The sequence below is a fragment of the Salvelinus sp. IW2-2015 genome, linkage group LG37 (genome assembly GCF_002910315.2).
Source record: "Salvelinus sp. IW2-2015 linkage group LG37, ASM291031v2, whole genome shotgun sequence".
Lineage (NCBI taxonomy): Eukaryota > Metazoa > Chordata > Actinopteri > Salmoniformes > Salmonidae > Salvelinus > Salvelinus sp. IW2-2015.
The window spans coordinates 4307513-4331778 of record NC_036876.1 but is presented as its reverse complement, the minus strand read 5'-3'; the positions used below and the strand labels follow the sequence as shown (position 1 = coordinate 4331778).

The 24266-nt window shown below is 41.0% G+C and overlaps 1 protein-coding gene and 2 long non-coding RNA genes across 5 annotated transcripts in view; 1 reads left to right on the top strand and 2 right to left on the bottom strand.

The window, feature by feature from the left end:
• Positions 1-7014: 7014 nt before the first annotated feature.
• On the bottom strand, positions 7015-9004 carry LOC139023856 (uncharacterized). The gene is made up of 4 exons (XR_011475054.1): positions 8631-9004; positions 7675-7728; positions 7299-7403; positions 7015-7205 (listed from the first exon to the last, which is right to left on the bottom strand). It is a non-coding gene; the product is annotated as an uncharacterized lncRNA (long non-coding RNA).
• A 2751-nt stretch (positions 9005-11755) lies between these two features.
• On the top strand, positions 11756-13712 carry LOC111960344 (uncharacterized). The gene is made up of 2 exons (XR_002876819.2): positions 11756-12195; positions 12479-13712. It is a non-coding gene; the product is annotated as an uncharacterized lncRNA (long non-coding RNA).
• A 115-nt stretch (positions 13713-13827) lies between these two features.
• The window catches only part of LOC111960339 (claudin-7-A), a 20230-nt gene continuing 9791 nt past the window's right edge, over positions 13828-24266 (bottom strand). The window contains exons 3-4 of one of the 3 annotated variants that reach the window (XM_023982306.2): positions 21195-21279; positions 13828-16925 (exon numbers count right to left, since the gene is read on the bottom strand). In XM_023982306.2, the coding sequence (XP_023838074.1) occupies positions 16751-16925; positions 21195-21279 (260 nt within the window). In that variant the 3' untranslated portion in view covers positions 13828-16750. Of the gene's footprint in view, positions 16926-20239; positions 20449-21194; positions 21280-24266 lie in introns of those variants that run through there. The other 2 variants (XM_070437862.1, XM_070437863.1) reach the window with 2 other exon arrangements.

Sequence of the window (24266 nt, the reverse complement as noted above, 5' to 3'; positions counted from 1 at the left end):
AGGGCAGGCAGAGGTCCGTAATCCAGGGCATTGTCAATGAGGTACWGAACAGCAGGCAGGCTCGGGGTCAGGGCAGGCAGAGGTTTACAWTCGGGTCAGAGTCAGGCAGGTACAGAACGGCAGGCAGGCTCTGGGTCAGGACAGGCAGAATGGTCAGAACCGGGGAAACTAGGAAACAGAAACTTGAAAAGGCAGGAAGACAGAAAAACATGRTGGTAAGACCTGACAAGACAAGACGAACTGGCAACAGACAAACAGAGAACACAGGTATACATACACAGGGGATAATGGGGAAGATAGGTGACACCTGGAGGGGGTGGAGACAAGCACAAAGACAGGTGAAACCGATCAGGGTGTGACAGCACCCAGAATAGTTCTTGCTCTAAGCCAATATGTATTCCATATACAGTGGTTTGCATTGGTGGAATTGATTTGAACTTGGAACATGTTTTAAAACCCAAAGCACAAAGACAGGTGAAACCCAAAACCCAAATAGGAATAATTGTTCATGTTTAGAGAATTAATTTTCATATATCATGAATGGTTATTGACACTTTTCTACTATTCTGTGACCCAGAAGTACTTTATTAGTGTTGCTGATGAGATGCTGATCATGTGATGTGTTCGCAAATCAAATGGCCCAGTTTTGCTGCCACTGGACAGCAAAAAACAAGTTTAGCCTTTATTTATTGTAATTGAAATGAGTTTATTGTAGCTAAGTGTTAGATTATATACTGTAGCTACCTGTCACGCCCTGGCCTTAGTTATCTTTGTTTTCTGTAATATTTTGGTTAGGTCAGGGTGTGACAGGGGGGATGTTTGTGTATAGTTGTCTCGTCTGGGGTGGTTGTATGGTATAGGGGGTTTTGGGAGAGTGTATGGGTTTGTGTTGAGTGTAGGTGTCTAGGTAAGTCTATGGTTGCCTGAATGGTTCTCAATCAGAGACAGCTGTCATTCATTGTCTCTGATTGGGAGCCATATTTAAGGCAGCCATAGGCAGTAGGCTTTTGTGGGTAATTGTCTATGTTTAACGTTTGTAGCTTGTGTATGCACTTACYTTTGTAGCTTCACGGTCGTTTGTTGTTTTGTTTTGTAAAAGTGTTCGTTTTTCGTGTTTRGTKTTCTCWAAATAAAAGAAGATGTATTTCTCTCACGCTGRGCCTTGGTCCACTCTTCCTCAAAGTTACGACGGTCMTGACACTACCTCAGTTGTTATTTCAAATAATTTTGGTCAATTCACAGCAATTGCTAGCTAGCCGAAATTGTGCAAGCTAGCAGACTCAGCTAAATATAAATCCCCCTAGATACAGCCATGTCTCATTGTCATGTCATYAGATTTGTAAATWAAAGAGGAATATAATAATACGAATTGAATGGAGTTTCCCATCTTCACATTCACAGTTTCTGGCACAGCACAGAAATCCACTTATCCAGATGGTGTGACAAAGGCATTTCCCAACAGACCTGCTAACTTTCTTTGTTGTTACTTTAACTTTAGTTAACTGTAGTTCCTCCAGCAGCGAACGAGACAACAACCATTCGTCCACCAGGCTCCAGCGACAAGCTACACTAGTTTCACAGCCCTGTGTATTGTTCACATGGATATGTATTTATTTATTTCACACTTTATTTAACCAGGTAGGCTAGTGAGAACAAGTTCTCATTTACAACTGCGACCTGGCCAAGATAAAGCAAAGCCAGCTGCACACCAAACAACAATCACAGAGTTCACATATCGAATAAACAACATGCAGTCCAATAATTACGATAGAAAACGTCTATATACAATTGTGTGCAGAATTAGATAGAACAAGGGCGGCTTAAAGGCCAACAAATAGGCCATATGTTCTTGAAATAATTACAATATAGAAATTAAACACTGGAGTGATAGATGTGCAGAATAGTGAGTGTGCCAATAGAAGACTACGGTGGTCCGTACCAAATGGCAGCAAAAAATAAAAAATAAAAAAAAACAGTATCGCAGATGAGGCTAGTGGTATGGGCTATTACAATGAGCTATGCTAACAGAGTCTCGCAAGTGATCTGTAAAACCTGCCTGACAGCTGCGTGCTTAAAGCTAGTGGGGCGAGATATAGTCTCCACGCTTCAGTGATTTTTGCACTTCGATTCGCAAGTCATTAGCAGGCAGAGAACTGGAAGGAAGGCAGCCGAAGCAGGAATTGCCATTTTGGGGTGACCAGTGGAAATATACCTGCTGGAGCCGCGTGCTATGGTGGGTGCTGCTATGGTGACCAGTGAGCTGAGATAAGGCGGGCTTACCTAGCAAAGACTATAGATGACCTGGAGCCAGTGGGTTTGCGCGACGAATATGAAGCGGGCCAGCAACGAGAGCATACAAGTCGCAGTGGTGGGGAGTATTTGGGGCTTTGGTGACAAAACGAATGGAATAGTGATAGACTGCATCCAATTTGCTGAGTAGAGTGGTGGGAGGCTATTTTGTAAATGACATCGCCGAAGTCAAGGATCGGTAGGATAGTCAGTTTTCGAGGGTATGTTTGGCAGCATGAGTGAAGGATGCTTTTGTTGCGAAATAGGAAGCCGATTCTATATTTAATTTTGGATTGGACATGCTTAATGTGAGTCTGGAAGGAGAGTTTACAGTCTAACCAGACAACCTAGATATTTGTAGTTGTCCACATATTCTAAGTCAGAACCGTCCAGAGTAGTGATGCTAGACGGGCGGGGCAAGCGATCGGTTGAAGAGGCATGCTTTTAGTTTTACTTGCATTTAAGAGCAGTTGGAGGCCACGGAAGGACAGTGTATGGCATTGAAGCTCGTCTGGAGGTTAGTTAACTTCTTCAGGCTGCAAGCCGCGACACCGGTACACTTATGACAACATCAGCTCAAGTGCAGGGCGCGAAATTCAAAAATGTTTTTTTTTTTTATATTTAACTTTCACACATATAACAGTCCAATACAGCATTTGAAAGATAAACATCTTGTGAATCCAGCCAACATGTCCGATTTTTAAAATGTTTTACAGCGAAAACACCACGTATATTTATGTTAGCTCACCACCAAATACAAAGGACAGACATTTTTCACAGCACAGGTGCATGCAGGTAGCATGCAACAAAGCCACCTAATAACCTAGAACCAACCAAACATAACCAAGAAACAACTTCATCAGATGACAGTTATAACATGTTATACAATAAATCTATGTTTTGTTCGAAAAATGTGCATATTTGAGCTATAAATCAGTTTTACATTACTGCTACCATCACAGCTACAGTCAGAAATAGCACGGAGTAGCCAGAGTAATACAGACACCAACGTCAAATACCTAATTACTCATCATAAAACATTCTGAAAAATATATGGTGATTAGCAAATGAAAGACAAAGATCTTGTGAATACAACCAATATTCCGATTTTTTAAGTGTTTTACAGCGAAACACACAATATAGCGTTATATTAGCTTACTACAATCGCTAACACACAACAGCATTGATTCAAGGAAAAGGTGGCATAGCACAGTTCGACAGATATATGAAAATAGCATCCCAAATTGGGTCCTACCTTTGTTGATCTTCCCATCAGAATGTGTACAAGGGGTCCTTTGTCCAGAACCGTCTTTGTTTGGATTCAGAACCCCTCTTTCCTCTTGAATTAGCAAGCACACTGGGCCATGCGGCGCTAAGCTCTCCTTCGTGAACAAAGTCAAACAACGCAACACGCTAACGTCCCGAATAAATTTCAATAATATAATAAACTATATTTGAAAAAACATACTTTAGGATGAATATGTGACATGTATCAAATTAAAACTAAGCCGGAGATTGTATTCGCCCATAACGACAGCTTTCCAGAAGGCGATTCCAGGTCCAACTTCGCGCTTTTGAAAAAAAAAAAATGGCGGACCCCTCATTCCAAGAATGATGTATTCCACCTCAGAACAAAATAATCAACTCATTTCTGCTCTCACTTCCTCTTGACATCTAGGGCGAAGGTGCTGTGACGTGTATGTATACTCCTAAGTGTCATGCCATTTATTAGGCAAGCTCTTGAAACAGAGACCTCGCGTTCAGAAATCTCACTTCCGGATCAGGAAGTGGCTGCCAGAAATGAGTTCTGTTTTACTTAGAGAAATAATTCAAACCGGTTTTAGAAACTAGAGAGTGTTTTCTAATCCAATAGTAATAATAATATGCAATTGTATGAGCAAGAATTGAGTACGAGGCCGTTTGAAATGGGCACCTTTTTCCAGGTTACTCAATACTGCTCCTGCAGCCATAACAGAGTTCAACACAGTGTCCAAGAAAGGGCCAGATGTATACAAAATGGTGTCGTCTGCGCAGAGGTGGATCAGAGAATCACCAGCAGCAAAGAGCGACATCATTGATGTTACAGAGAAAAGAGTCGGCCCGAGGATTGAACCCTGTGCACCCCATAGAGACTCAGAGTCCGGACAACAGCCCTCCGATTGCACACACATAACTCAGTCTGAGAATAATTGGTGAACCAGCGCGAGGCAGTCATTTGAGAAACAAGCTCTGACCGATAAGAATGTGGGTATAGCAGAGTTGAAAGCATTGGCCAGGTCGATGAATACAGCTGCACAGTATTGTCTCTTATCAATGGCGGTTATGATATCGTTTACGACCTTGATTGTGGCTGAGGTGCACCCATGACCAGCTCGGAAACCAGATTGCATAGCGGAGAAGGTACGGTGAGATTCTAAATGGTCGGTGATCTGTTTGTTAACTTGGCTTTCGAAGACCTTAGAAAGGCAGGGTAGGATAGATATAGGTCTGTAGCAGTTTGGGTCTAGAGTGTCTCCCCCTTTGATGGAGGGATGACCGCGGCAGCTTTCCAATCTTTGGTGATCTCAGACGATACGAAAGAGAAGTTGWACAGGCTAGTAATAGGGGTTGCAACAATTTCGGCGGATAATTTTAGAAAGAGAGGGTCCASATTGTCTAGCCCGGCTGTGGGGGGCGTAGGGCTGTTGACCGGGATAGGGGTAGCCAGGTGGAAAGCACGGCCAGCCGTAGAAAAATGCTTATTGAAATTCTCAATTATCGCAGATTTATCGGTGGTGACAGTGTTTCCTAGCCTCAGTGCAGTGGGAAGCTGGGAGGAGGTGCTCTTATTCTCCATGACTTTACAGTGTCCCAGAACCTTTTGGAATTTGTGCTACAGGATGCAAATTTCTACTTGAAAAAGCTAGCCTTTGCTTTCCTAACTGCCTGTGTATATTGGTTCCTAACTTCCCAGAAAAYTTAATGCATCGAATAGCCCCTGCAGGTGACGCAGGTGTCACGCCCTGACCATAGAGAGCTGTTTATTCTCTATGGTGGTTGGGGCGTGACAATGACTAGGGGGGGTTATCTAGGTGTTTAACCACCTATGTTGGCTTGGTATGTTTCCCAATCAGAGGCAGCTGTTTATCGTTGTCTCTGATTGGGGATTATATTTAGGCAGCCATTTCCCCTTTGTGCTTTGTGGGATCTTGTGTTTGTGTAGCTGCCTGTGAGCAGCCCAGAACGTRCCGTTTCGTTTGTGCTTGTTTGTTTTGTTTGGTGAGTTTTGATTTATTAAAATATGTGGAACTCTACGCWCGCTGCGCCTTGGTCCATTCATTATGACGATCGTGACAGCAGGCAATGAGGCAGTGATCGCTGAGATCCTGGTTGAAGACATTGAAACTTCATGTATTTGTATTGTTAAAAAAAATAAAAAAATAAAAGGAAATGTATGTTTAAAACATGTCTTTAATGTTTTTTTGTTTTAGCTATTAGTAATTAGTAATTAGTATTAATAAATGTGTATTTACATCATTAAGCCTTTATGTATGTGTTATGAATGACCAAAGGTGTCTGACTTTATAGTAAGTACAGCATCATATGATATTTATGAATTTGTGTAGTAACCAAAAAAGTGTTAAACAAATCAAAATATATCTTATATTTGAGATTCTTCAAAGTAGCCACCCTTTGTSTTCATGACAGCTTTGCACACTCTTGGCATTCTCTCAACCAGCTTCATGAGAAATACTTTTCCAACAGTTGATGCAGCACTCCATCACTCTCCTTCCTGGCAAAATAGCCCTTACACAGCCTGGAGGTGTGTTGGGTCATTGTCCTGCTGAAAAACAAATGATAGTCCTACTAAGCGCAAACCAGATGGGATGGAGTTTCACTGCAGAATGCTGTSGTAACCATGCTGGTTAAGTGTGCCTTGAATTCTAAATAAATCACTGACAGTGTRACCAGCAAAGCACCCCCACACCATCACTCGTCTGACCAAAGGACAGATTTACACCTTTCTAATGTCCATTGCTTGTGTTTCTTGGCCCAAGCACATCTCTTCTTAATATTTGTGTCCTTTAGTAGTGCTTTCTTCACAGCAATTTGACCATGAAGGCCTGTTTATGCAACAATGATTTGAGAGAGAGAGAGAGCGAGGGAGAGAGAGAGAGAGAGAGATGTAACTAGTGCCAAAGCGCAGTGGTGTGAGTGTGTAATCTGACATGCATGTTAAAATATCAGAACCAACTGTGAACCAACTATATTAATTTGGGGGCAGGTCAAAACACACATTAAACATTAATGTACATATCCTGGGAGATTGGGTAATTATTTTACCTGAATTTTGACCTGGAGTCATACAAAATAGTGTATTTCTCTACTCTGACGAGTAATCCACAGACAAAAAGGTAAACCTAGTTTATTTTTAGTTAGTTGATCTTGTCCACATTCTGATTGTGCCCAATTTTTTCATACAGGTGTAGACGATTAAAATATGCAAATCATAAGTTTAAACAGACAAGTCCAGGTCAAGATCAGGACGAAGGACGCATGTTAATGGCAGGTATAAAAAGGGCTCTAGAGTGTGACAACCCGCCAATGTGAAACCTACTGTAAGCACTCACCTGTTAGGTATAGGGGCTCTGCATGCAAAACATGATTGAATAAGTTGTGATTATGTTTTCACACAATGACTATCACGCAACACACATACACAAAAATGAACATAAACACAACATGTGAATTGATAATATAGAAAAATCATTTATTTATTTGATTGACATGTTTAAAAGACTGATTATGCTGGTGTAACAATGATTTAAAATAATTTGTTCACTCCTTGCCCTCTCATCCTCAGAAGGGGTTGGACCAGATAAAATAACATTTCTCCAAGTCCTGCTTTGTCTCCAAGTTCAGCTTTGCACTGAGTTCTACAAAGACAGACAGACAGACAGACAGACAGTCAGACAAAGTTATAGAAAGCAAAAAACAATTGCACACACACACACACACTGTATACTCACTATACAAGTTATATTTCCTGCAAAAGCATTTAATCAGTTGCTTTGTCTCCTCAGGGATTTGGGGAAAGAGTGGCTTGCGGCAGATCTCTCTCCCATTGGGAAGAACTGGAGAGAGAATGACATCCACAGTTCTAAATTACACACATCTCTTTATATTCATAGCATATTCAATAAGTCATCATAGGTATGCAAGTGAGGATGATGATGATGATAACCTTTGTAGGAGACTGTAGAGAATTACGTTTAAGTTTGAGTTCAAGTTTTTAATTAGGCAGTGGTGTTAACTTACAGTAAGTGCTTTATAGTCAACAAATACAATGAATCTATTACCATTGGCATTTATCATTTACAGCACTTACTAAATAGGCATGCTCACCTTTGCACCGACACTTACGGAGCACGTCCCTCACAGACCATTTGGTAGAAGAGACTATACACAGAGTGGAGGAAGAGTTAACTTAATCATTGGTCCCATTTTGTCATGAATGTTGAACTACTGCAACAGTTCATTACTGAGCAACCCTTCAGAAAACAACAGTCCATTCAAAAGGTACATTTAACTGTAAAAGATCTTAGTCATTGACCTAGTAATGTTCAGGCATGATACATCTATCTGTACAGAAWTGACTATATGCAGACAAGYAYTACTTTGTTGTTTAATTCAAGTGCACTGCTGGAAAAAATACCCAATTGTCATACTTGAGTAAAACTAAAAGATACTTTAATAGAAAATGACTCAAGTAAAAGTGAAAGTCACACAGTAAAATACTACTTGAGTAGAAGTCTAAAAGTATTTGGTTTTAAATATACTTAAGTATCAAAAGTAAATGGAATTGCTAAAATATACTTAAGTATAAAAAGTAAAAGTTTAAATAATTTCAAATTCCTTGTATTAAGCAAATCAGACAGCACCATTTAAAWAAAAWYAACAGATAGCCAGGGGCACACTCCAACACTCAGATATCATTTACAAATGAAGCATGTGTGTTTKGTGAGTCCGCCAGATCAGAGGCAGTAGGGAWGACCAGGGATGTTCTKRTGATAAGTGCGTGAATTGGACCATTTTCCTSTCCTGCTAAGCATTCACAATATAACTAATACTTTTGGGTGTCAGGGAAAATGTATGGAGTAAAAAGTACCTTATTTTCTTTAGGAATGTAGTGAAGTAAAAGTTGTCAAAAATATAAATTGTAAAGTACAGCTACCCAAAAAAACTACTTAAGTTGTACTTTAAAGTATTTTTACTTAAGTACTTTACACCACTGTTCAAGTATGACATGAAGCTGATATCACCTATATTGTAAACCCACATATAGTATTCTGCATATTCACCTGTGTTGTGGCACCAAATGGAGACCAGAAAGACCAGTAGGAGAGCCACACAGATGAGCTTGGACATGATGATGGCAGCCGWGGACACTGGACAGAGTAGAGCAGTGCTGTGTCTCTTTTCTTGGTAATGTGTTCAAGTGGAATAGTAAACTAAACACAATATGTTACAGGAATAGTAGTAGTAGTGCCTTAGTCTTGGGAGGAAAGCTTAGAGCATCTGCTCTTTTCTATCCGTAGCCGTTTAATTTACATTATAATCTCAGGCAATAATCACCCCTCTATGCGTCTTATTTGTGTTACAGCCAGAGAGCTAGATAGATAAGTCTGGACAGGTTTAAGGGGCTTTTTGTTTTTCTCTGCCACCAAGCATGCCCTAACATCTGATATGTGATGATGATGGAGATAGATAGGGCAGCATAAGAGGAAGTGAAACACAAACTCCTATGAAGGCTCTTCTTCGGCCAGCCTCGATGACTCAAGAGTTGTTGTGGTGGTTGTGGAGCCTGATTGGGGCAGTGTTTCTATTCATCTGGCAAAGATTAAATCCACTAGGAGTCTGCAATTACAGTTACAATCTGCAAGGTGGATGATCATTGTGCAATGCCAAGTTTTAGCTTTTTACCCATGTGTTTTTCAGTTTGTAACTATTCAAAAGCAAGSTATAGGCCTGCAGGGTTGGGTAGGTTACTTTCTAAACACAATCTGTTACAGTTACTAGTTACCTGTTCAAAATTGTAATCAGTAACGTAACTTTTGGATTACCCCAACTCAATAATATAATCTGTTAACTTTATGTTATTTTCAGATTACTTTCTCCTTAAGAGGCATTGGTCAGACCAAACTTTAACTTGCGCCTTTTTACAATACTGAACTGAATGGAGAAAACAGAAAATTGTCATAATGTATATTTTTTAAATTTATTTAAAAATAATCCAATTAGTAATTCTCAAGTTTTTATTATTTTGGCTGGTTACGTAACTGATTAGAGTTACATTTTTTTTGTAATCAGATTACATGTAACTGTACAGCGCTGGACCTGTACATGTAAAAATGACAATTTCTCAACTCTGATCATATCTGTTTACTTACCCGGAATATTCAGTCATGGTTTGCTGACATTACAACTMTTTTGGGGTCATTGGGGCCTAACTCTTCTGAATCTTATGAAAACAGTGAAATCAGATCACATTAGGCCTATTATTATTGTGTTTTAAAGTATTTCTTAATGAAATGTTAACATTTCATTTCATATATAGGCCTAAAGATCCTTTACAAACCCTTTATAGATGCTAAAGGGCTACCATGAAATGTTGTCATTTGACCTCAATGCATCTGGCAAACACGAGCAACTAACTCCACATGAGTCACCTATTTTGTGTGGTTCGTGCATCATTCATTACGCATTGAGTGGATGGAGCGGGTTGGTTCTAGTTAAGTGATAATGCCCGAGAAGCCAGTGTTCGGAGGATATATTTGCACAGGTGTTGTTAGGCCCGAGATGAAGTCGAGGGCCGGCAAACCATACCAATATATCCTCCAAACACTGGTTTCAAGGCATTATCACTTTTATACAACGGGTTACCAACATATTCAAATAATGATTGACATATTTTCATTAAAAACATTATATTGATTAATGTATTCATACTATTTCATCCTTTCACAAGATATAGTCCTGACACAAATCTAGGGTTACTACCCAAGCTGGCCTGTCGTTCGTTCTGTCGGTTCGGTTGCCAGAGACGTGGCCCAGTCGCTCAGTCTTTTTTGTTCTGTATCAATGGATGGACCTGCGAGGGTTCCTAGTCCGGACCTCCTGCGGGTTCCCAGTCCGGAGCCTCCAGGAGGGTTCCTAGTCAGAGCCTCTGCGAGGATTCCCAGTCCAGAGCCTCCTGCGAGGTTCCCAGTCCGGAGTCTCCGGCTACGATCCATGGTCCGGAGCTTCAGGCGACGATCCCGCACCAGAGTCGCCACCGAAGCGTGCGGATCCGCGAGCGGGCGGGTCGAGCCGCCGCCGAGGCTATATGCCCACACGGACCCTCGCTCTATAGAGTCAGGTTTTGCGGCCGGAGTCCGCACCTTTGGGGGGGGGGGGGGTACTGTCACGCCTGACCTTAGAGATCCTTTATTCTCTATTTTGGGTTAGGTCGGGGTGTGACTAGGGTGGGCATTCTAGTTTCTTTATTTCTAGGTTGGCCTGGTATGGTTCCAATCAGAGGCAGCTGTCTATCGTTGTCTCTGATTGGGGATCATACTTAGGCAGCTTTTTCCCACCTTTTAGTTGTGGGATCTTGTTTTTGTATTGTTGCCTTTGAGCACGACAAAGCTGCACGTTCGTTTCTTTGCTCTTTATTGTTTTTGTGCCGGTTCTCATAATAAAAGATGATGAACCCAAACTACACTGCATTTTGGTCCGATTCTTACAACAACGATCGTGACATTAGCTAGCTAGATTCTTTACATCCACTGTTTCACCAGGACGACAGCCTGGTCTGCTGGTTGTTTTTCAGGAGTCCCTAAAACATTAAACAATCAGAATTACAATGTCATACTCATGTCACAACACCAACAAAGCTAGCCAGCTCGCTGGCTAATGTTAGCTAGTCAGCTAGCTMGCTAAATCGCAATTTTGGTAAATTAACTTTATGATAAAAAAGATGAATACTTGTTTGTCTCTACATTAACTACCATATTCCTGTCAACTGTACATTTTTTGCATGATTCGTTATGACGTTATAATCACTTACATTTGCTTCCATCCTAGTATTTTTGTCAGCRATCTTTGCTGAAGAAAGTCTCCAGCCTTGGAGTCTCCAGCCTCCAGCCGTCAATTCATCATGGGAACCACTCGATATGATTGGTTATAACTATAACTATTAAAAGTTATTTARGGTGTACGATGCTATCCTAATCGAAATAAAATTAAGTGGCATGGAAAAAATTGGAGATGGTGAGCAATAGGCTACAAAGTTATTTTCCCCTCGCCCATCAAAATTAACATCACTTACTTTCACAAGTTGTAACTAGCGCCATGCCGCTGTTGTTGCCAGCTAGCCAGCATAAACTAACTTSGAAGGGCTTATAAGGACTGACTGAACCTGAACCCAATCCATTCGTCTCCACACGCGACTCTCAGCTGCGCTTCTTAAGTCGTCCATTTGGGCACTAGGTGTGTCCGTGTAGCCTCGCCATGTTTTCATGGCAACAATTTCCCTATCCACAGGTTGTGTCAACGGGCTATTTCTGGTGATTTCGCTTGTAAACAATCCCAGAACACTGTTTAATGCCATTGTGGAAGTAAACCCCGGCAACGTGAGAAGAGAGAATCAAGGAGGACATCTAGTGGACGAAACGGAGAAGAGCGCGCGKGCCCTGCTGTAGAGTGGAGATGTATGGGATGCTAGATTTGATCCACCTAATGGCCCGAGACAGTCAGGTCCAACAGGTCAGTTCAACCCGGGACACACCCAGGTGGTAGCACAGAACCGACATGGTGAGAGACTGAACCCACAGAGACTAGGGCACCGTGTGCCCAAGCTCTGACAAATTGGTCGTTCTAAGAAAGGTGAGTAGCCTTAAGTGGAAAGATATATGTTCTCACTGTATACCCACATATTTTGAGAGCGAGATATACCATATTGTATTTTTGTGATAATGTCTGTTTTTTTGTGAGTATAGAACAAGAGGTTATCTTGCATCAGAGATTCATTTAAAACCATCACTTTACAACTTCATCTTATCCAAATAAGAAGAAAATATGATTCTGATATTATCTACCTTAAACACTAACTGTATGAGTAGATTGCAACTACTAAACCTTAACTCTCATGTTACTGCTCGCTTTCCAGTGGACCCAGGGGACGAGGYCGTGGATGATGACATGAATAATAACAGACAATGTCCCGTGTCCCTCATCCTCTCACCCATCTCCTAAACACCACATGTGACCATGAAGTTCTTCGAAGCCAAACTCAACTGAATCAATTTGGCCTTAATCCATCAATATTACAAGTGACCTCCATATTAGATGGAAACTCTCATCGTGGCACAAATAGGACAATTCTATTGCCGGAATTCTAGGATTCTATAGACCTTTGCATCTAAAGCTTGTATATTGTGCTTTATTTAGCTGTTCTTATACTGTGAATGAATTGTACTGAAACCTGTTCTGCTCCTAGTCCACTACGGCAGTAATATCTGCACTTGGAAAAGTACAGTGTGGTTTGTCTCTAAAGCTTCTGAAGGGCAACATTTGAAAAAAGTTGCACTCTTTAAATTATAAGATCAAATGGAAATCATCCTTGGAAGGAAGGAAGCCTGTTAATGTGTAACGTGCAGATGGAACATTAGGTTACTAATTGTTGTGACTTAACCTAAATCTGTGCTTCACCTTGTGGAGTGTCAGGTTACTYTTGAATAATCACTATTTTGGAATGCAGGGACAGTTGGAAAAGATGGTTACTGATGATAATTCATATTTACAACAAAATACAGTTTTGGTTTATACAATTTTTAGCACATATTTTCAAAGAATTTATATAATATATGGGTTATGTTGTTTTTCGTATTATGGCGTAATGGTACACTTTGTGGGAATGACTGTTAAATTGTATGTGATGAAACTTTACATATTTCTATGCACAGATTCTATTGAAGCATCAAAACATGTCAGGACAAATTTACTGTCCAGAAGGGCTACTTTCTTCTTTGGTGTTTAAATATTATTACAATAATGACTTAGTCCCAAATGGCACCCTATTCCTTGCATGGGACCTATGGGCCCTGGTCAAAAGTAGTGCACTATATAGGTAAATGGTGCTGTTTGGGACACACATACTGTTTCAATGTCATATGGACAATATTGACCTAACCAAAGCCTGTAACTTTCTTGTATACTTTGGTCACGTCTTTCAGTGAAACATTGCATTTCATATCATGGCTCATTGTGATGCATTCACTATCACATGACTTAAATGGATGGAATTGTTATGTGCATTGGGAACATTTGCATGAAAATGGGAGGAGTTTTGCATAATAATGTKTTATTTGAAATAAAAGAGGAGGTTTTCTTTTTTAATGTAACATTTGATTGCTAAGCATCCTCCAGAATTACGCTAGCCTATGTCAAACTTCTAAACAGCCAAATACGAGCCCCCATGTCGAGACAAATACAACAAAAAACACATCACAAGCTGTATAATAMTCCTGTTGTGTATTTTACTACCAGAGTTGTTCTATAATGGGACGTTGACAGTTAAGACATTGCATTTCAACTATTGTGATGAGAAAAAACACTGAGTCAACTTTTCAATAATAAAAGAAATGGGCTAGATAAAGAAAAAAAACTAAAGCTGCATTTTATTAAAACAAACATTTCTAAAAACCTTTCAGAACATCTTAATCTTACATCCATAGAAATATTACAAATAAGTAACCTAGTTACTATTACTATCTAGCAATTTCATTTATATGCTTACAACAAACAAATACAAAAGGACCCAGCATTAAAATTCTGCTGAACATCTTTTTCAGGCAAAGGCAGTATGGTTGAGCTTTCGCATTGTGCAGCACAAAGATCCAATATCAAATATTCCTTATGCTGTTTAAAGCCAAAGGCAAAAACACAAGGCTGAACTGGACTACGCTAGCACTTAGGAATGGTACTACCATAGTCTGCTACATTTAAAACACAGGCTACATTCTAAGAACACCACTAGCATACTATCTATAATGCGTTCCAAATATATTGTTCCATCCTAAGTAGAATGCTAGTGTGGACATCAGAACACAGGATGCCTTCATACAGAATAATGAACAAATTATAAAACACATTAAAAAAACTAGTTTGATGATAATGTACAGTGCATTCGGAAAGACCCCTTGACTGTTTCCACATTTTGTTACGTTACAGCGTTATTCTAAAATGGATTAAATCGTTTTTTCCCCCTTCATCAAACTACACACAATACCCCATAATGACTAAGAAAAACAGGTTTGTAGAAATTTTGAAAACTGAAATATCACATTTACATAAGTATTCAGACCCTTTACTCAGTYCTATGTTGAAGCATCTTTGGCAGCAATTACAGCCTCGAGTGATCTTGGGTATGAAGCTACAAGCTTGGCACACCTGTGTTGGAGAATCTCTCCCATTCTTCTCTGCAGATCATCTCAAGCTCTGTCAGGTTGGATGGGGAGCGTCGCTGCACAGCTATTTTCAGGTCTCTCCAGAGATGTTCGATCGGGTTCAAGTCCGGGCTCTGACTGGGCCACTCAAGGACATTCAGAGACTTGTCCCGAAGCCACTCCTGCAATGTCTTGGCTGTGTGCTTAAGGTTGTCCTGTTGGAAGGTGAACCTTCACCCCAGCCTGAGGTCCTGAGCACTCTGGGGCAGGTTTTCATCAAGGATCTCTCTGTACTTTGCTCCGTTCATCTTTCCCTCMATCTTGACAAGTCTCCCAGTCCCTGCCGCTGAAAAACATTCCCACAGAATGATACTGCCACCACCATGCTTCACTGTAGGGATGGTGCCAGGTTTCCTCCAGACGTAACGCTTGGCATTCAGACCAAAGAGWWCAATCTTGGTTTCATCAAACCAGAGAATTTTGTTTCTCATGGTCTGAGAGTCCTTTAGGTGCCTTTTGGCAAACTCCAAGCGGGCTGTCATGTGCCTTCTACTGAGGAGTGGCTTCTGTCTGSCCACTCTACCATAAAAGCCTGATTGGTGGAGTGCTGCAGCYATGGTTGTCCTTCTGGAAGGTTCTCCCATCTCCACGGAGGAACTCTGGAGCTCTGTCATAGTGACCAGCAGGTTCTTGGTCACCTCCCCGATTGCTCAGATTGCTCAGGCGGGTGGCCAGCTCTAGGAAGAGTTTTGGTAGTGCCAWACTTCTTCCATTTAAGAATGGTGGAGGTCACTGTGTTCTTGAGGACCTTCAATGCTGCAGACATTGTTTGCTACCCTTCCCCAGATCTGTGCCTCYACACAATCCTGTCTCGGAGCRRTACTYACAATTCCTTCGACGTCATGGCTTGGTTTTTGCTCTGACATGCACTGTCAACTGTGGGACCTTTATATAGACAGGTGTGTGCCTTTCCAAATCATGTGCAATCAATTGAATTTACCACAGGTGGACTCCAATCAAGTTGTAGWAACATCTCWAGGATGATCAATGGAAACAGGATGCACCTGAGCTCAATTTCGAGTCTCATAGCAGTGTCTGAATAGTTATGTAAATAAGGTATTTCTGTTTTTTATTTTTAATYCATTTGCAAWAWCTTCTAAACCTGTTTTTGCTTTGCCATTATAGGACATTGCGTGTAGATTGATGAGGAAAAAATGTATTTTACACATTTTAGATAAAGTCTGTAACCTAACAACATGTGGATCATGGAAAGTGGTCTGAATACTTTCCGAATGCACTGTATATTATGTAGTACAATAATAAAAACAAACACTTCTTGTAATAATGCACCTGTTGAGAATGACTGTTCTGAGAGATTTTATAATGGGACAGAGTAGATTGCAGGCCTGTATGAAAAGCCCCCTCCCTTTTGGAGTGCAATAGTGAATTGTCTGGTGATTCACCATAGCGTGTACAGTCACTCACAACTAGTGTGAAGTTCCATTTGGCTTGAACATTGAACACAATTGGAGACGGTCTACAGAAAACTCCATTGTAAAAGTACTGGTGGTGCGCTAGTCCCGTTTCCTATTTTACATACATAGCTGTCCCATGAGTATGCCAKGAGTAGGACCTTAGCACCACAACAAGTTTAATTGACTACCTTCAATCACAATGGAAATGTTCATTTAAGTAGACAGTGTTTCTTACAGGGAGGTGAGTGTTTGCCATGATGCTGCATCTTGGCTGTAATAAGAGAAGTGTGTGTGTGTGTTAGGGTGCATGTTCTCATATTACACAAAGGCATAATATAAGGGGGATCCAATAACCAATTATAGTGTATTTGTGAGGCCCACTCATAAACAATTGTGGAATTTTGGGAGCGGGTGAGAGACATCACAACGGTCCTGGTGGGGTGGGGTGGGGGGGGCATATCTGTAAACCTCATTATAAAACCTCATGAATCTCATTATAATCTGGCAGCATGATTTAGCTCACACGTACTCCTTGGTGCTGCTGGATGGTGAGCGAGCACTCACGCCACTCATGACAGGGTATTTGGGCACCGGCTTTTTACTCCTGGGGCAGGAAGATGCCAGCATGGCTCCCCCCAGCAGGTCCAGGAAAGAACCCCCCCAGGCGATGAAGATGGCTGCCCCAAACTCAAACCTGTTATTGGGGAAATGGAGAGAAGAGTGAGACGTTGTTCTAGAACAGTGTTCTTACATTATTCTCCTGGAAAGCCATGTGGTGTGCAAATTTTTTCTCCAGCCTTGCATTATTTTAAGTCAATAATCAAAGACTTAAGACGGCACCGAGCCAACTTTGTTTGAAAGGTATTACTGCACATAGAAATGATAGTTATAGATCTGTTATTCGCATTGAAAGCAAGTCTAAGAAGTGGTAGATCTCTTCTATGTGCGCTATTTCTATGCTTCTCGTTCATTTTTTTCTCATTTCGTTTTTGTGTCTTTTACTTTTGTTTTTGMACATCAGATTCAAACATCTGAAAATACAATATTTTTGGTTATTGAAAATATATTTCATAGTGGTTCAGATGGTACAATGATTCTCTAACCCAGGGTTGGGCAACCCTTTGTCCCAACTAGGCACCCCACCTGCCCAACCTGAGTTAATTTATCAGTTCAGTGATTGCCTAAATTCAACACACCTGGTCTTCCAGGTCAGTTAAATAAAAAACATGAAGTGGATGCGGCATTCTACGAGGACCATGGCTACCTACTCCTGCACTACACTAGGGGTTGTTTGTTTTATCACAAACTGAKATTTGGTGAACTATTAGAATTTTAGAAACCAGGAAACGGCGGCACAATTTCTGCTTATTGGACCTTTTTTAAAACAAGACCACTCAATAGAAGGGAAAAGGCCAATACATTCAGGCATTTTGTAGGGATACTTACTTGGTGTTGACAGGAGTATATGGGTTATAGAAGGCCCGGATGAGATTGTGAGCGAACCACGAGCAGGCCACTAATGCACACAGAGCTGAAGGAGAAGATCAAACAGATACAGACAGATCAGTACATCGAGACATCATAAAGACGTATTTGAGAGAGGGGAGCCAAACACTCAAGAAGTCAATGGGAGGCTAGCTATTGAGTTCCAGTCATTAGCTGTTTACTGCCATTGACCTATAAGAGTCTTCAAATGAGCTAAGATCTAGTCCCCCCTGTCCATTAAWTATAATCTAAAATAAAGAACTGATCCTAGATCAGCACTTCTATTCTGAGACACTTTGTGAATAACAGGCCCTAACCATTAGATTTTACTGCCATTGTCTGATGAGAGTTAATAATTTTTTTATTTATTTTTTATTTTTTTCTACCATGTTATTGACTTGTTTATTGTTTACTCCATGTGTAACTCTGTGTTGTTGTCTGTTCACACTGCTATGCTTTATCTTGGCCAGGTCGCAGTTGCAAATGAGAACTTGTTCTCAACTAGCCTACCTGGTTAAATAAAGGTAAAATAAAWAAAAAATAAAAAAAATGACCTCTTATATAACAGTAACAACCAGCATCCCAAATGGCACACTATTCCCTATATAGTGCACTACTTTTGACCAGATCTCTATAGGCCCTAGTCAAAAGTAATGCACTAAAMAGGGAATAGTGTCAGAGTAATAGCCACAGAGTCAGTAAAAATGCCCCTTTCTCTCCCTATGTGACCTCCAGGGGAACCTGGGTAGATGAGTGTGACTTTTATTGTGCAAGTTTTGAACCGAAGGTCTTCGTCAGGCTTAGATGAGTGGGAGAGCAGCTGGTGGCCAGATAGAGGGTCAAACCTCCTACATACAGTAGTCTCTAAGATCTCAGACGCTGGACCAGAATGACCAAGTGACCTCTAACACAGATCGTTTCATGTAATGTTAAATAAGAAGTGCCTACACATAAATAAAAATACAGTATATGCCTGTGATGATTCTCTCGATCTCTCTATATAGCCCCTGTTAGGGACCAGAATGACCAAGTGACATAATAAGCACAGATTTTAGACCAGCTTAGAAAGAATGTTAAAAAAAAGTAGGGCCCTGAGATTTTCATGACCAAGTCATTTGACCATGTAAGGAAAACTCTGGACCCTAAGAAAAGATAATGTTTGTGGTGATTATTCTGATCGCTCTCTATAGCCCCTTTAACATAGCTTCTCTCTCTATCCACCGTGAGGAACCTGGAGCTCTGTCATAGTGACCAGCAGGTTCTTGGTCACCTCCCGATTGCTCAGATTGCTCAGGCGGGTGGCCAGCTCTAGGAAGAGTTTTGGTAGTCCAAACTTCTTCCATTTAAGAATGGTGGAGGTCACTGTGTTCTTGAGGACCTTCAATGCTGCAGACATTGTTTGCTACCCTTCCCCAGATCTGTGCCTCAACACAATCCTGTCTCGGAGCCTTAGACAATTCCTTCGACGTCATGGCTTGGTTTTTGCTCTGACATGCACTGTCAACTGTGGGACCTTTATATAGACAGGTGTGTGCCTTTCCAAATCATGTGCAATCAATTGAATTTACCACAGGTGGACTCCAATCAAGTTGTAGAAACATCTCTAGGATGATCAATGGAAACAGGATGCACCTGAGCTCAATTTCGAGTCTCATAGCAGTGTCTGAATAGTTATGTAATAAGGTATTTCTGTTTTTTATTTTTAATGCATTTGCAAAAACTTCTAAACCTGTTTTTGCTTTGCCATTATAGGACATTGCGTGTAGATTGATGAGGAAAAAATGTATTTTACACATTTTAGATAAAGTCTGTAACCTAACAACATGTGGATCATGGAAAGTGGTCTGAATACTTTCCGAATGCACTGTATATTATGTAGTACAATAATAAAAACAAACACTTCTTGTAATAATGCACCTGTTGAGAATGACTGTTCTGAGAGATTTTATAATGGGACAGAGTAGATTGCAGGCCTGTATGAAAAGCCCCCTCCCTTTTGGAGTGCAAAGTGGATTGTCCGGTGATTCACCATAGCGTGTACAGTCACTCACAACTAGTGTGAAGTTCCATTTGGCTTGAACATTGAACACAATTGGAGACGGTCTACAGAAAACTCCATTGTAAAAGTACTGGTGGTGCGCTAGTCCCGTTTCCTATTTACATACATAGCTGTCCCATGAGTATGCCAAGAGTAGGACCTTAGCACCACAACAAGTTTAATTGACTACCTTCAATCACAATGGAAATGTTCATTTAAGTAGACAGTGTTTCTTACAGGGAGGTGAGTGTTTGCCATGATGCTGCATCTTGGCTGTAATAAGAGAAGGTGTGTGTGTGTGTTAGGGTGCATGTTCTCATATTACACAAAAGGCATAATATAAGGGGGATCCAATAACCAATTATAGTGTATTTGTGAGGCCCACTCATAAACAATTGTGGAATTTTGGGAGCGGGTGAGAGACATCACAACGGTCCTGGTGGGGTGGGGTGGGGGGGCATATCTGTAAACCTCATTATTAAAACCTCATGAATCTCATTATAATCTGGCAGCATGATTTAGCTCACACGTACTCCTTGGTGCTGCTGGATGGTGAGCGAGCACTCACGCCACTCATGACAGGTATTGGGCACCGGCTTTACTCCTGGGGCAGGAAGATGCCAGCATGGCTCCCCCCAGCAGGTCCAGGAAAGAACCCCCCCAGGCGATGAAGATGGCGTGCCCAAACTCAAACCTGTTATTGGGGAAATGGAGAGAAGGGAGACGTTGTTCTAGAACAGTGTTCTTACATTATTCTCCTGGAAAGCCATGTGGTGTGCAAATTTTTTCTCCAGCCTTGCATTATTTTAAGTCAATAATCAAAGACTTAAGACGGCACCGAGCCAACTTGTTTGAAAGGTATTACTGCACTAGAAATGATAGTTATAGATCTGTTATTCGCATTGAAAGCAAGTCTAAGAAGTGGTAGATCTCTTCTATGTGCGCTATTTCTATGCTTCTCGTTCATTTTTTCTCATTTCGTTTTTGTGTCTTTTACTTTTGTTTTTGGACATCAGATTCAAACATCTGAAAATACAATATTTTTGGTTATTGAAAATATATTTCATAGTGGTTCAGATGGTACAATGATTCTCTAACCCAGGGTTGGGCAACCCTTTGTCCCAACTAGGCACCCCACCTGCCCAACCTGAGTTAATTTATCAGTTCAGTGATTGCCTAAATTCAACACACCTGGTCTCCAGGTCAGTTAAATAAAAAACATGAAGTGGATGCGGCATTCTACGAGGACCATGGCTACCTATCCCTGCACTACACTAGGGGTTGTTTGTTTTATCACAAACTGAAATTTGGTGAACTATTTAGAATTTAGAAACCAGGAAACGGCGGCACAATTTCTGCTTATTGGACCTTTTTTAAAACAAGACCACTCAATAGAAGGGAAAAGGCCAATACATTCAGGCATTTTGTAGGGATACTTACTTGGTGTTGACAGGAGTATATGGGTTATAGAAGGCCCGGATGAGATTGTGAGCGAACCACGAGCAGGCCACTAATGCACACAGAGCTGAAGGAGAAGATCAAACAGATACAGACAGACAGTACATCGAGACATCATAAAGACGTATTTGAGAGAGGGGAGCCAAACACTCAAGAAGTCAATGGGAGGCTAGCTATTGAGTTCCAGTCATTAGCTGTTACTGCCATTGACCTATAAGAGTCTTCAAATGAGCTAAGATCTAGTCCCCCCTGTCCATTAATTATAATCTAAAATAAAGAACTGATCCTAGATCAGCACTTCTTTCTGAGACACTTTGTGAATAACAGGCCCTAACCATTAGATTTTACTGCCATTGTCTGATGAGAGTTAATAATTTTTTTATTTATTTTTATTTTTTTCTACCATGTTATTGACTTGTTTATTGTTTACTCCATGTGTAACTCTGTGTTGTTGTCTGTTCACACTGCTATGCTTTATCTTGGCCAGGTCGCAGTTGCAAATGAGAACTTGTTCCAACTAGCCTACCTGGTTAAATAAAGGTAAATAAATAAAAAATAAAAAAAATACCTCTTATATAACAGTAACAACCAGCATCCCAAATGGCACACTATTCCCTATATAGTGCACTACTTTTGACCAGATCTCTATAGGCCCTAGTCAAAAGTAATGCACTAAAGAGGGAATAGTGTCAGAGTAATAGCCACAGAGTCAGTAAAATGCCCCTTTCTCTCCCTAGTGACCTCCAGGGGAACCTGGGTAGATGAGTGTGACTTTTATTGTGCAAGTTTTGAACCGAAGGTCTTCGTCAGGCTTAGATGAGTGGGAGAGCAGCTGGTGGCCAGATAGAGGGTCAAACCTCCTACATACAGTAGTCTCTAAGATCTCAGACGCTTGGACCAGAATGACCAAGTGACCTCTAACACAGATCGTTTCATGTAATGTAAATAAGAAGTGCCTACACATAAATAAAAATACAGTATATGCCTGTGATGATTCTCTCGATCTCTCTATATAGCCCCTGTTAGGGACCAGAATGACCAAGTGACATAATAAGCACAGATTTTAGACCAGCTTAGAAAGAATGTTAAAAAAAAGTAGGGCCCTGAGATTTTCATGACCAAGTCATTTGACCATGTAAGGAAACTCTGGACCCTAAGAAAAGATAATGTTTGTGGTGATTATTCTGATCGCTCTCTATAGCCCCTTTAACATAGCTTCTCTCTCTATCTCTCTATCTCTATCTCGATCTCTCTATAGCCCCTTTAACATAGCTTCTCTCTCTATCTCTCTATCTCTATCTCGATCTCTCTATAGCCCCTTTAACATAGCTTCTCTCTCTATCTCTCTATCTCTATCTCGATCTCTCTATAGCCCCTTAACATAGCTTCTCTCTCTATCTCTCTATCTCTATCTCGATCTCTCTATAGCCCCTTTTACATAGCTTCTCTCTCATCTCTCTATCTCTATCTCGATCTCTCTATAGCTTCTCTCCTATATCTCTCTCTATCGCTATCCCTATCTCTCTATAGCTTCTCTCTCTATATCTCTCTCTATCGCTATCCCTATCTCTCTATAGCCTCTCTCTCTAAGCCTCTCTCTCTCTATAGCCTCTTTCTCTATATCCTATCTCTCTCTCTCTCTCCTCTCTCCCTCCCTCCCTCTCTCCCTCTCTCTCACCTCCAACCATAGGATGATGCCTCCAGTCATGGCGGTGCGAGACTTCCACACTTTTCTGTTTCCTCCGCAGGTGGTACACTTCATGCCCATTGTGGCCACGCCCAGCCCAGCGATGGATACGATGTGCCAACAATCATCAGGGCACGGGTGGCCTGGAGAGCGCCTGAGAAACACACGCACACACATACACACACCAGGGAGAGGAGAGAGCATTAAAGGGAGAGGAGGGAAAGGAGTAGCAAGATAGTGAGAGAAAGAGGGAGAGAGAGGTGTGGCACAGTTATAGATAGCTTTAATTTATAGACTTGTGGGATATATTGCAGAATGTAAAATTAAAATAAAAGATCAGCAAGTATTTCTACCCCTCTATCGCTCTCTCTCTCTCTCTCTTCCAAATCAAATTTTATTTGTCACATGACCCGAATACAACAAGTGTAGACCTTACTGTGAAATGCTTACTTACAAGCCCTTAACCAACAATGTTTGTACCATGTTTTGGGCTGCTCCAGTTGTGTTGCTACCATGTTTTTGTTATGTTGTGTTGCTACCATGCTGTGTTGTCATGTGTTGCTACCATGTTGTTGTTATGTTGTGTTACTACATGCTGTGTGTCATGTTTGCTACCATGTTGTTGTCATGTTGTGTTGCTACCATGTTGGTGTTATGTTGTGTGCTACCATGTTGTTGTTATGTTTGTGTTACTACCATGCTGTGTTGTCATGTGTTGCTACCATGTTGTTGTTATGTTGTGTTGCTACCATGCTGTTGTTGTCATGTGTTGTACCATGTTGTTGTTATGTTGTGTTACTACCATGCTGTGTTGTCATGTGTTTCTAACCATGTTTTGCCATGTTGTGTTGCTACCATGTTGTTGTTATGTTGTGTTGCTACCATGCTGTGTTGTCATGTGTTGCTACCATGTGTTGTGTTATGTTGTGTTACTACCTGTTTTTATGTTGCTGGTTGGCTACCATCTGTGTTGTCATGTGGCTACCATGGTTGTTGTTGATGTTGTGTACTACCATGCTGTGTTGTCAGTGTTAGCTACATGTTGTTGCCATTTGTGTTGCTACCATTGTTGTTGTTATGTTTGTGTTTGCTACCCATGCTGTGTTGTCATGTGTTGTACCATGTGTTGTTATGTTGTGTTACTACCATGTTGTTGTTATTGTTGTTTGCTACCATGCTGTTTGTCATGTGTTGCTACCAGTGATGTGTTATGTTGTTGTACTGCCATGCTGTGTTGTCATGGTGTTGCTACCATGTGTTGTTAGTTGTGTTGCTACCATGCTGTGTTGTCATGTGTTGCTACCATGATGTTGTTATGTTGTGTTACTGCCATGCTGTGTTTGTCATGTGTTTCTGCCGTGCTATTA